Raw genomic sequence first — 13403 nt, forward strand, 5'->3', positions numbered from 1 at the left:
TAAGCAGACTTAGCATATAAAATGTTAAAATGGAATGTCAAATCTTAGAGATCTTATAGCTCAGCCACATCACTTTAGAGAGAGAGAATCTCAACCTCAGATAAAAGAAAATGATTTGCCCAAAATCCCACAACCAAGGACAGTTAAACTAGACTTCAGGTATCTTGACTCAAATACTCTTTCCATCTTCCCTCAAATATGCACACGATCAGACAACAAACATTTATTATTACCTACTGAGTTCCAAGAACTTTGTTAAGAGCTGAGGGTACAAAGGTACAAAAAAAAAAAAAAACAGTCCCTCCTCTCAAGAAATTCACAGTTGAATGGAGGAGATAACATGCAAAGGAATAGGTAGATAAAAGATATATCCAGGATAGAAATTCTACCCTTCCCTGAAATGTAAGGGATTTGACTGAACATAGATTTGGAGCTAGAGTCTTAGATGTCAGCTCCTCCAATCACCTCATTTTACAGGTGGATAGACTGAGACCCAGGATCCCACAGGTTGTAGGTAGAAATAAGTATCTGAAGTAAGTAGAAGTAAGAATTTGAATTAGAATCTTGAGATTCTAAAACTATCATTTTTTTCCCCTGCTTTGTCATGCTGCTTTCGGGGAGGGGATGAAAGTTCCCTTGACTAAAAATAATTTGATGGAATTACAAATAGTCTGTGTGTGTGTGTGTGTGTGTGTGTGTGTGTGTGTGTGTGTGTGTGTGTGTGTGGTATATGGCAGTTGCCAACCTTTCCTAGCCTAGTCCTGATTGTCTCTCCACCCTACCAGGAGAAAGTAACTGCTCTTTGCTACTGTCTATGAGACCTTGGGAAATTCCCAGTGTCTGGGCTGCATTTTCCTCACCTATGAAATGAAAGGCTGACACTGAATGCTTTCTAAGCTCTTTTCAGCTTCAAATCCTATGATCCCTTCAATCGTCTACATTCAGCAGTTGCTCCCTCTGCAGGATGCTGAAGTCCCAGCAGCCCCTCAGCCAATAAACAGTTTACTTATACCCAGGTTAACATTCTTTCCTTGCCTTTGGTATGTGCTCCTGGGCAGTGCCTGGGCAAAGGTCTGGGAGAGGTGTCCATGAATCTTTGGGTTCTTTCTTCTAAAAGCCCAGGACAAGAGAGACAGTGTGCAGTAGAGTCCCAGAATGGACTATCCTCCTTATCCTCATTAGTTCTAATTTCCCAACTAAATTGGTCTATCTGAGGCTCCCTAATCTGTTATTCTTGGGAGTTTGGGGGGGGGGGGTTGCAAGGCAATGGGCTTAAGTGGCTTGCCCAAGGCCACACAGCTAGGTAATTATTAAGTGACTGAGGCCGAATTTGAACTCAGGTACTCCTGACTCCAGGGCCAGCACCACTGCACCACCTAGCTGTCCCTGGGAGTTTTTTAAGAGTTATTTTTTTCTTTAGATATTTTCCTTGTTTGCTCCTACTGTTTCTCTGAATCAAAAAATAATATTCCTTTCCCACCTCCACACCTTTACCCAGACGATCTGTTCCTCTTACCTGAAAAGTTCTCCCTTCTCACCTCTGCTTCTTGGAACCCTAGCTCCCTTCAAGGCTTAGCTCAGCTGCCAAAGAGACTTTTCCTGATTCCTCCTCCACTACCCCTTCAAAAAAAAAAAACCAAATCAATTATCTATTTATTGTGTTTTATTTCTGTTTCCATCCATCTGCTTCCTGCCAACAAAAGAAAAGTAAAGATGAAGACTTTCATTTTTGTATTTGTATCTCCTGGTGTCTCGTATACAGTAAGTACTTAATAAAGGCTTGCTGAATTGAAGTGACCTCAGAATTTGTCTGGTCCATAGTGGAAAATAAGCATCCCTTTAAGAACAACTCCACAAAAAGTTGTAAAGGACTTCCTGTGAGGTATGGTGACTAGAGTGACTCTTGGGGACCTGATTTCAAATACTGTCTCAGATATTTACTAACTACGGGACTTTTCAGCAGGATATTTAACCTCAGTTCCTTCATCTGTAAGATGGGAGTTGGGGTTTAGGGAGGTTCAAATGGGTTAACATGTATGGAAAGTGCTCTATAAACCTGAAAACACAACTGAAATGCTGTTATTAGTTAACTCCCAAGGCAGCCCATTGCATTCTGGGACAGCTCTAATTGGTGAGTAGTTTTTCTTTCTACACAACATTAGGAGTCAGAAGACCTGATTTGGAAGGCCTTCTCCCCCTCCCCAACTCAACCCTTGCCCCCCCTCTGTTATTTACTACTTATGTAATTTGTGGGCTATAGAGTGTGAAGGGTGTCTTAAGGACCTGGGCTGAGGACTTGCCCAGTCCTTTTCAAGGCTTCTCATGCACTTTTGATGCCCACTTTCACCCATCTCTCACCAGTGTCTCTAAGAAGCTGTTGCAGGCTCACTGGACTCATCCTGATAAACCTTTTAGACAGGTTAAAGCAGATTGAGGGTAATTGGTAGACCTCAAGACCACCCTGAGGAATTAGGGGATGTCCACCTCAAATATGGGAAGACTTCCACTAGTGGTTGAGAACAATTGTTCCAAAGGCCACGAAAGCAGCTGAAGTGGGCACTGTGTGCTAAGATCAGCATCCTAGGCCTTCACCAATCATCTTGACTTTTGTCCTGTCACTGAACTTTTGATGACTCTGGAAGAGAGACTGAGGTTGACAACATTGTACAAATGTACCTCATTTAAGTCCAATTTATCACAAGCCATGTCATTAGACCTCTTCAAAAACAGACAAATAAGAACATGTAGCTGTGAGCTGGAAGAACCCAATCTCTCTTATTGCTGATATATAGACATGACTTTGGGCTCTCAAGGTCTATAAAAGCTCCATCAGTTTCCTTATCTGTAAAACAGAGACAACAAGATCAGCACTGGTCCCTATCCCCTCTGTGAGAGTCCATTGAAATGACCTCTGTTAGGGGGCTTAGTAACCATAAAGTCTCTTCTCTCTGTTCACTTCTCCCCAAGAGACCACACCCTTCCCAGTGGGAAAGTACTGATGTGAGAAATATCCAGGCAATACCATTTCAGGTAATCCAATGAGCTACTGTGGGTGAAAATTCTTTGAATCCTATAAAGGCCTACAGTGATGTATAAGGCTGCATTATTATTTATACTATTAATATGCTGCTGGAAAAAAAAAAGAAACCTCTCACCTCCCCATGGAGCTTTTCCATAAGAGCTCCAAATACTTAAACAACCACTGTACCAGTTGTTCCCATTTCAGGAGTGGGATTTTTCCTTCCTTCTGCAGTTCAGGGAAGGTGACTTTTCCAAAGTAGCACAGCAAGTCAGAAGTCACTATGACTCTCAAGGCAGGGTCATGACCACACTGATGCAATTGGGGATACTGAGGCAATTTTCATATCTGAGACAAAAACACAAAATGTGAGCAGGACAGAATGTCCAAAAACCTTTGTAAAATCAATTCAGTTTGTTTGTTTGTTGGGAAGAAGAGATAGGAGAGTTGCTGCTGGGACTGTCCTAGGAGGAGACCGGAGGCAGGATGGGCTAAACCAGAGTACCTTAGCAATGGGGAAGCAATCCATCCATCCATCCATCCATCCATCCATCCATCCATCCATCCATCCATCAATGTTTATTAGCACTTCCCATTGCATTCTGGGACAATTCTAATCAGGGAGTTTTTCTTTCCATATAGCCCCGGAAGATAGAAAACCTATTACAGTCAGGCATGATGTTAATCACTGAGGGTAGGTACAAAGACAGTTCCTACCTTCAAAGAGTTTGTATTCAAGGGAGATAGCATGGAGAGAGACAGAGACAGAGAGATAAACAGAGAAAGACAGAGACAGTGACAGGGAGAAAGAGAAATCCCCCATAACAAACCTGTGGGGTAGGGACTATTATTATTTTTTTTAGGTTTTTTTTTTGCAAGGCAAATGTAGGGTTAAGTGGCTTGCCCAAGGCCACACAGCTAGGTAATTATTAAGTGTCTGAGACCAGATTTGAACCCAGGTACTCCTGACTGCAGGGCTGATGCTTTCTCCACTGCACCACCTAGCCGCCCCTAGGGGCTATTGTTATTATTATTATTATTATTATTATTACCATTTTACAGATGAGGAAACAGAAGTTGAGAAGCAGGATTTGAACTCAGATCTTGACTCCAAGTCCAGTACTCTATTTCAGCACCATGAATTTTAACATTTAGCCTTGACAACTATGCACTAGACCAAGTTGTTTCTACTCTCCTAGAGTACAAATGTTATTAATGCCCTCCAAATTTCTGGAGGGCCACGGCCCCAGTCTCCTTGCCCTAACCATAGAAGCCCCAGCTCCAAATCCCTCCCCATCACCAAGTACTGAGATCTTTTAAGTACAATTTTCTTTTCTCCCTTCTCCATCTCTCTTTGACCCACCTACCTCCTCCTTGAACTCATCTCCTTTGGTGCCTCCTACATTTTTTTTTCTTTTAAGACAATCAGGGTTAAGTGACTTGCCCAGGGTCACATCACTAATGTCTGAGATCACATTTGAATTCAAATTCTCCTCATTCCAGTGCCAGTGCTCTATCCATTGCACCAGTAGGTATTGCCCCTAAATCCTTGGTTCTCCAAGGCCATCCTGCAAGATTCTGACCACAGTCCAGAATCCAGGGGCAGGATCAACCAAGCTGGAAATAGAAAACTAACATAAGCTCTGGGGCTGATATCCAACTTGATCCCTCTTAGCTGTTCAGGGAGGGCAACTAGGTGGTGCAGTGGATAGAGCACTGGCCTTGGAGTCAAATCCAGCTTCAGACATTTGCCACTTCCTAGCTGTATGATCTTGGGTAAGTCACTTGACCCTGATTGCCTCTTATCCACTCCTGACCCATATCTGGCCACTGGAGAAGAAAGTGAGGCTGACGACTTAGCACAGCCCCCTTCACTCAAATCCAATTCATGCGCTTGTCATAGCATCATCCCCCCCACCCCAAAATCACAAACATGATCATCATCCTCAGGGTGGGAGGGAGAGGCTCATCTGGAAGAATGTAAACTAACCTTAGAAAAAGAACTGTTTTTCATTTTTGCTCATGGAATAAACTCCTTTCATTCTTTTTGTCATTTTGTCTTCCCCTCTTTTATTTTCTCCCATTCTGATTAAACAAAACAATGCCCCAATTCTTTTTATCTCTCTTCTTTGAATGCATTGAGATAACAACTAGTTAATCACAATTGTAAAGTATCTATTCTAAGTAATTAGCTCTTCAGGGTATTTCTCCAGGTCTGCTTTAAAAGCTTACTATAGTATTTTTCTTTTTCTTTTTTTTTCTTTTTCTTTTTTGTTTTTTTATTTTCATTTTTTTCTTTATAGATTTTTCAGGGACTTCCTGTTTACTTCTTCCATTTCTCTCAGCCTGAACCTAAGAGGCAGCTGTGGAAAGAGCTGGTATGAGCTTTGAGGACAGGTTTCCATTCCTGCCTCTCAGTCTCCTGTGTGACTTGGAGCAAGACTCTTAACCTTTCTGTGTCTCAGGTAACTCATCAACAAAATGAGGGGGCTGAATTAATTTTTTTGAAAGGACCCTTCCACCTTTTAATCTATAGTTCTCCTCTGAAATGAAATCTCTTCTCCAGGAATTGCTCAAAGGGGTCTGTATTTAGGTGGCCATTAATTCAAATGCTCAGCGTGAATAGGAATAAGAGTAGCCCTGGATGAACATACATCCTGGTGGGATGCAATCTACAGGAAGAGACTACACATATCTATGAAATCATGTTGGGACTACTCCCTAGGTGACCTTGAACAATTCATTTAACCTTTCTAGGCTTCAGTTTTCTCAAATATAAAATGAGAAGATGGCTCTAAAATCCCTTCTATGAAGGCAATTAACATTATTTTGCACATGGTTATTGTTCTTCATTTTTGAAGCAGATCAATGACACCATGGGGTGATGTCTTGACTTATAGGTGAAGTGAATTTAAGTGAGACAGAATTACACAAAGTCATCATCTTTACTCTCATTTTCAGAGTCATCAAAGTCCAGTGACAGGACGAAATCAAGATGACTGACAATAGCACAAGATGCAATGGATGGCTTTGGCATCTTTGATGTCTGACCAAGTTCTGCACACTCTAAGCCTCTATTGGAACAAAAATGTTCTCATCTGCCCATTCTGCCTGGGGAAGTCTTCACTTGCTTAAGGAAGATATCCCCTAACTCACCCTAGGGTTTGAGGCCCCTTGGTTACCCTCAATCTGATGGTTTAGTCCATCTGCCAAGATATTATAAGGCCAAGGTGCATGCTACAGCTTTCTGGAGCCACAGGTGAGAACTGAGTGACAGAGAGACACTGAAGGTGGATGAGCAGCCCTGAAAAGGGCTAGGGATGCCCTCACATCAGAGATGTTAGTTCTCTCCATATACCCTTTGTACATAGTAAACATTTAATAAATGCTGAAATAAACCAGAATCAGCTATATAGAACGCTGAGTTATAGGATTTCCTAAGAGACCATCTGGTCCAATCCTTCATTTTACAGGTGAGAAACCAGATCCAGAGAGTTTGGGGCTGTCCAGCGTCACTCAAGTAGCTAATGCTGAGTCAGCTAGGTGGCACAGTGAATAGAGCACTGGCCCTGGAGTCAGGATGACCTGAGTTCAGATCTGGTCTCAGACACTTAGTAATTCCCTAGCTGTATGACCTTGGGCAAGTCACTTAACCCCATTGCTCTGCAAAAAACTAAACAAAAAAAAAGTAGTTAATGCTAAAGTCAAGATTTGATTCCATCTTATCTCTTCCATTGCATCACAGTGTCCTCTAGAGGTAATGAGTGATATTTGATCATAGTAATTCAAGAAGCTGGTAGAGCCTTCACCACAGTGAAAACTTATAAATGTGGAATTATGAATCTGACAGTAATCTGCACTCTTGTTTCAAAGGCATTATGCCCTGCTTTGAATTATATTTATCTGTATATGTATTTATGTATATACATATGTATTATATGTGTATGTGTGTGTGTGTTGATAAATATTTAACAACCATTTTGGGAGATGGGAGGAAAGATGTATGCAGGAAACAAGTTTAAGCTACATGATGAGTTTAACATTCCTCTATTATTTTCTTAGGTCTAGACAATCAAGAAAACAATTCAAGTGCTGATCCAAAGGGTGTTTCTTGATCTCTGAAGTGCAATGTTTGTCCTTCCTTTTCAAAGAAGTCCATGGACATCAGGGAAGTGATGTCATGACAAGCACATGAATTGGATTTGAGTGAGGGGGGCTGCTGGGCTAAGTCACCAGCCTCACTTTCTCCTCCAGAGCTATCTGGGTCCAGTGGCCAGATAGGAATCAGGATGACTAGAGATGGCTCTGAATGGAAGGTGAAGTGACTTGTCCAAGGTCACAGAGCTGGTAAGTGGTAAGCCTCTGAGGCTGGATTCCAACTCCAGATATCCTGAATCCAAGGCCAGTGCTCTATCCACTGAGCCACCCAGCTGCCCAATTCTCTGAAGTGTAAATACTCCCTGAAAATGTCCCAATATGCTTTTGATCCTGCATTTTGTATTTTCTAAAAATTCCTTTTGCAGCTTCAGAGGACTGGTGGTGAAGGCCCTCAGAGGTGGCAGGAAGCCCCTGTTGTCCCCTCAGAGGTGGTGGGAAGCCCCCTTTCATCAGAGGTGGTGGGAAGCCCCTGTTGTCTCCCCAGAGATGATGTGAAGCCCCCTCTCCCCAGAGGTGATGTGAAGCCCCCTCTCCCCAGAGGTGATGTGAAGCCCCCTCTCCCCAGAGGTGATGTGAAGCCCCCTCTCCCCAGAGGTGATGTGAAGCCCCCTCTCCCCAGAGGTGGTGTGAGACCCCTTCTCCCCAGAGGTGATGTGAGATCCCTTCTCCCCAGAGGTGATGTAAAGCCCCACTCCCCAGAGGTGGTGTGAGACCCCTTCTCCCCAGAGGTGATGTGAGACCCCTTCTCCCCAGAGGTGATGTGAAGCCCCACTCCCCAGAGGTGGTGTGAGACCCCTTCTCCCCAGAGGTGGTGTGAGACCCCTTATCCCCAGAGGTGATGTGAAGCCCCACTCCCCAGAGGTGATGTGAGACCCCTTCTCCCCAGAGGTGATGTGAAGCCCCACTCCCCAGAGGTGATGTGAGATCCCTTCTCCCCAGAGGTGGTGTGAGACCCCTTCTCCCCAGAGGTGATGTGAGACCCCTTCTTGATGTGAAGCCCCACTCCCCAGAGGTGGTGTGAGACCCCTTCTCCCCAGAGGTGGTGTGAGACCCCTTCTCCCCAGAGGTGATGTGAAGCCCCCCTCCCCAGAGGTGATGTGAGATCCCTTCTCCCCAGAGGTGATGGGAAGCCCCCCTCCCCAGAGGTGATGTGAGATCCCTTCTCCCCAGAGGTGGTGTGAGACCCCTTCTCCCCAGAGGTGATGGGAAGCCCCCCTCCCCAGAGGTGATGTGAGACCCCTTCTCCCCAGAGGTGGTGCGCAGCTCCTGCCCGCAGAGGTGGTGGAGGACGGGGTGAAGGGGGCATTCAGGGCGCAGCATTAAGAGGCGGCAGCGGAGCGAAGCGCGAGGAGCGCAGCCCCAGGACCTCTGCCGAGGCCGCGGGTCGCCAGGCGCCTCTGCGCAGCGGCGCCCCTCCTCCGGCCGCGCGGTACCCGGGGCCTCAGCCCCCGAGTGGAGGGAGGCTGGCTCCTCCCCGTTACGCCCGGGAGCGCCCAGAAGCTCCCCCTCGCGGGCGGCGGCGGCCCGGAGAAGGCGGCGCGGCCCCTTTAACGAGGCGGGGCGGGGGCGGGGCTCGCTGCGCGGGGCGGGGCACGCCGGGGGCGGGGCGGGGCTCGCTGCGCGGGGCGGGGCACGCCGGGGGCGGGGCGGGGCACGCCGGGGGCGGGGCCGCCGCGGGCCGCGCGCTCTCGTGCCGGTGACCATGTGGGCCCTGCGGGCGGCTCCGGCGCGGCTCCGGGCCCGGCCTGGGCCCTCGGGCCGCCGCGCGGCCTCCTCGTCCTCCCGGCCCGCGGCCGCAGCCCGGGCGCTGGTCTACGCGCAGCACGGGGAGCCGCTCAAGGTCGTCGAGTAAGAGCCGGGCTGGGGGCGGGGCCTCCCCGTGGCGCCGGCTGCCGGGCGCGCCCCGGACCCCCGCGACCCCCCGGCCCCGCCGCCCACCTCGGCCTCGCCTCCCCGCCGGGCTCTGCAAAGGCGCGGCCTGCCCGGAGGCCTGTCCGGGCCGCGGGGCCTCGGCGGCTGGCGGCGGGGCTGCGCCGGGCGGGCCTCCGGGGCTTTGGGGGGAGCCCGGCGGCCGGGGCCGGCCCCCGCGGGGGCCGCGGGCCACAGGGCTGTGGGGCCCGCCCGGCGGGCAGAGCCCAGAGCGGGGCGGGGGGAGGAGATGTGCACACGTGTGTGCGCGTGCTTGTATGTGTGTGTTGCATCTAGGTGTGCGTGCATGTGTTTATAAACGCATATCTATATCTATATATGTATCTCTTTGTATAGCTGTATCCATCAGTATATGCATGGTGTTTACATTATGCCAGACGCTGCTAAGTGATTTGTTGTTGTTGAGTCATTTTTTCCAGTTGTTTCCAACTTTTTGTGACCCCATTGGAAGTTTTCTTGGTAAAGATGCTAGAGTAGTTTTTCATTTCATTTCGCCCAGGGTGGCCCAGCCTGTAAGTGTCTGAAGGCAGATTTGAACATCCTGACTCCAAGGTCTTCCTTCTCTCCACTTAGACACCTAGCTGCTGATATTATCTAAATTAAGCCTCGGAACAATCCTGCTATGATTATGCCTGTTTTGTGGTTAAGGAAAGCCAGGCAGCTTGCCCAAGGTCGAACAACCAGTAAGTGTGTAAGACCGGATTTGAATTCAGGTCTTCCTTCAGCAAGGTCCAGTGTGCTCTATGCACCTCACCACCTAATTTTCTAATCCTACCCTTTGCTATCTAGAGAATCTATATTATCGGGGGCAGTGCCAGGCTCATCAGGGGAGCAGAGATGTAGGTTTGCCTTTACTGGAATCAGGAGCAAGGCAGGATGGGCAATCTGGATGATCCCAGACCTTGGGATTGCAGAAAGCTGCAAAGTTTTTCTACCATCTAACTAACCAGGGTTGGTTTCTTGGGTCTGGGTAGGGGAGGAAGCAAGGCAGATGCAGGAGGTTCCTACTGAGACTTTTCTTGGAGATATTTGCTTCTGGCTCTTATTATAGGAAGTGATGAATTTATCAAGTCCATAAAATGTCATTGTAGGCAGTGATTGATAGATCTGTGCCTGAAAGGACCTTATGAGTCCCAGCTCTTCCCAGACTTCATGCAGAAGGCATCAGAGGGCTTGGTTATGTGGAGGGTGAGAAAAGGGAAAAAAGGGAAGGGAGTTGGCCATACTGTAAAGTCTCCCTCCCCGGTGACCCCAGTGATACCATAGATCATCCAAAGGTCACTCCCCAGATCAACTTGATGAAGAGCTATATTGTTTGGAGAGCGAATGTGTGACCTCCTAGGGGATTGTGTAGCCTCCTCCCAGCACCATTTCACTCTAAAGCCAACTTAGGTGTCTTGGGTGATTTCCAGTGTCTGGACAGCTCCTCTCTGCTCCCACACAGCCCCATCAGCAGAAGCATGGTTTCTGATGGTGTCATGAATACCATCTCAGAGATGACAGGGACCTCAGCATCCAGCTTATCCCACCTGTAGCAGATCAGGGATTCCAGGAGAAGAGAGGAAATTAAGTTGTAAAATAGGAAAGAGAAGCATTCCAGTGGTGATCTGGATTTAGGAGGCTATACCCCCTGCTTGGCCCTTGCCATAAATCTATACATAGCTCATTAGAGTTATTCAGGAAGGCCAATGGGGACTGGAAAGGGGGAGAACGGGAGGACAAAGGGAGCCTGGGAATGCCTTAGGAAAAAAATCAGGTGGTTTTCCTCCCATTAGAAAACTAAAAAAGAAAAACATGCATAGTTCAGAAAAACAAATCCTCATGTTGGTAATGTCCAAGAATGTCTCTGCTCCATTCTGCATCTTGTGCTCTGTCATCAGACTCTTTGAGGATCATTTTGCTTATCAGAGTTATCAAGTGTTTAATTTTACAATATCAATGTGTATTATAGAACTTGTTCTGCTGGTTCATCACATCAGTTCATACAAGTCTTCCAGGTTTTTCTGAAACTTCTCTTTTTGTCATTTGACAAGAGCCAGTTTTGAGCAGTTTTGAAAGAAGGAGAATAGAAGGGAAGGGAAGGGAAGGGGGATCTTCAGACCCTCTGTACAGAGAGCTACCCCAATGTGATAAGGTAGCAACTATCAAGACCCCCATTTTGCAGTTGAGGAAACTGAGGCATACTTGCTTAGGCTCATACATCTAGAGTCTGAGAATGAATTTGAACTCAGGTTTCCTGACTCCAGGCCTGCCTTACCTCTAAAGGGAGGAATGTTTTAACAGCAGGTATCCCGTAAACACCTACTTGGTCCTAAGCCCTAGATTTAGTGTTAGGAATGGGAATTCCCAATCTGCCTTCAAGGAGCTTGTATTCCAACTGGATAGGAAACACGTTCATATAAAAGAATAAACATAATGTGTGTGTTTCATTTATTAAGTCTCTCCTAGGTGTTTGCCACAGTGATAGACATTGTGGCTTCAAATATAAAGGACTTTGGAATAAAGTAGTTGGACAAAAGGACACTAGCGATTTAATGGAGATTGATAAAGGGGTCATGGAAAATAATGGTGCTTGAGCTGAGCCTTGAAAGAAACCAGATTCCAAGCAGCAGAGGTGAGGGGTAGTGAAGGCCGGAGATGGAGCCTCTTGTGTACAGAATGGAGAAGAGGCCAATGCAGCTGTGTCACAGAGTTCACAGGAAGTGACCAGTAGGGTGGAGGCAGGAGGGCAGCCAAAATGGGTAGTGGGTCCAAATAAGGACAGGGAGAAGTGAGGGGAGGAAGCAGGAAGGGGAAGGATGTTGGATTAAGAAGAAGAGAAAGTCCTTATTCACTCTGGTTTTGAGCAGATTCTCACTTCAGGTCCTAGACTTTTTTGGGTTTTTGGGGGGTTTTTTAGGTTTTTGCAAGGCAAATGGGGTTAAGTGGCTTGCCCAAGGCCACACAGCTAGGTAATTATTAAGTGTCTGAGACCAGATTTGAACCCAGGTACTCCTGACTCCAAGGCCAGTGCTTTATCCATTAGGCCACCTAACTGCCCCCTCCCCCCACCTAGCTGCCCCCTAGGTCCTAGACTTTTTGACCACATCCGCTCTTCCCTGTGGATGATCACGTAAGCACTCCTCCCACCACTTGTAAACTGAAGCTCTGTCCTAAGGGAAAGCAAGACCTGGCTCTTTCTTTGCCACTGGACACACTGAGGCTGGAAGCACAAGGACTGTCATGTTGAGTGTGGTCATTTGATAGGAGCCTTAGAAAGAATCATCCCCTTTGCATAAGGCTGGGTGGCCAGGCTGTTTACACTGGCACCAGCCTCAATGGGAGTGCCTCAAAAGCCAGTGGAGCCCTTGGGACAACAAGCCCTGGCTGGCAGCATCTGCATCCCTCCTGAGATTTTCCCAGAATCCCAGGCAAGGAATTCCATACCAGCCAGCACTCTAATGTTGGCAGTTCAATTCACGGGAACCTATGAGGCAAACAATATCCCCTTTTTTAAAATAGGAAAGCTGATCAGTGCATGCCATGGAAACAATGTAAATACTAGCAGACTGCCTTCTGAGGGGGGTGGAGGGAGGGAAGCAAGATTAGGGGGAAAGTTGTAAAATTCAAAAATAAATAATATCTTTAAAAAAATACTTTTGGGATTGAGTAATGTGACCAGGATCAAGCAGCTAGCAAATATCAGAGGCAGGTTTTGAGTCCAGACTTCTCCTGACTCCAAGCCTAACATGTTTTTCAAAACTTTATATTTTTTTAATTATGAACTTAATCATCAACAGTACACAAAAATCCCAATGTGCAAAGAACAGCTCTGAAAACTTATGAGAATTTTGCTTGATGAAATGACCATCCAAGATTCCAGACTACCAAGAGAGTATAGATTAGGGATGCAGAATGAAGTAGCTACATTTCTTGGACACTGCCAAGAAGGGAATTTGTTTAACTTTTTATTTTTGTTACTGGATTTTGTTTTTCTTATGAAGTTGGGGTTTCCCCCCTCTCTGATTGAAGGATGATAAGGTGACAAAATAAATTTCAGTTCATTACAATTTTTAATTTAAAACTGCAAGAAACAAGGGAACACATGAACTGTAAGCTTCTGTAAAGTATCAGTTAAGTTTAATACAATAGTAACATAATTATCTTGTTTCATAAGTCCCCTTCTGAGTTTTTTCTCTATATTTCTAATTGCTTCTCTTTTTTTTTTTACTGTCTTCCAGCACTTCCCACTTATTCATGTTCTTTCTCCTCTGCCCCCAAGACCTAACCACCAGTGCTCTTTCCATTTTCCACACCT

At 46.5% G+C, this 13403-nt stretch overlaps 1 protein-coding gene across 1 annotated transcript in view; it reads left to right on the forward strand.

The window, feature by feature from the left end:
• The first annotated feature begins 8879 nt into the window (after window positions 1-8879).
• Window positions 8880-13403, forward strand: part of MECR (mitochondrial trans-2-enoyl-CoA reductase) — a 45879-nt gene continuing 41355 nt past the window's right edge. The window contains exon 1 of the mRNA XM_074217894.1: window positions 8880-9025. Within this exon, the coding sequence (XP_074073995.1) occupies window positions 8880-9025 (146 nt within the window). The remainder of the gene's footprint in view (window positions 9026-13403) is intronic.

Source organism: Macrotis lagotis, chromosome 1 (genome assembly GCF_037893015.1).
Source record: "Macrotis lagotis isolate mMagLag1 chromosome 1, bilby.v1.9.chrom.fasta, whole genome shotgun sequence".
NCBI classification, from domain to species: Eukaryota; Metazoa; Chordata; class Mammalia; order Peramelemorphia; family Peramelidae; genus Macrotis; species Macrotis lagotis.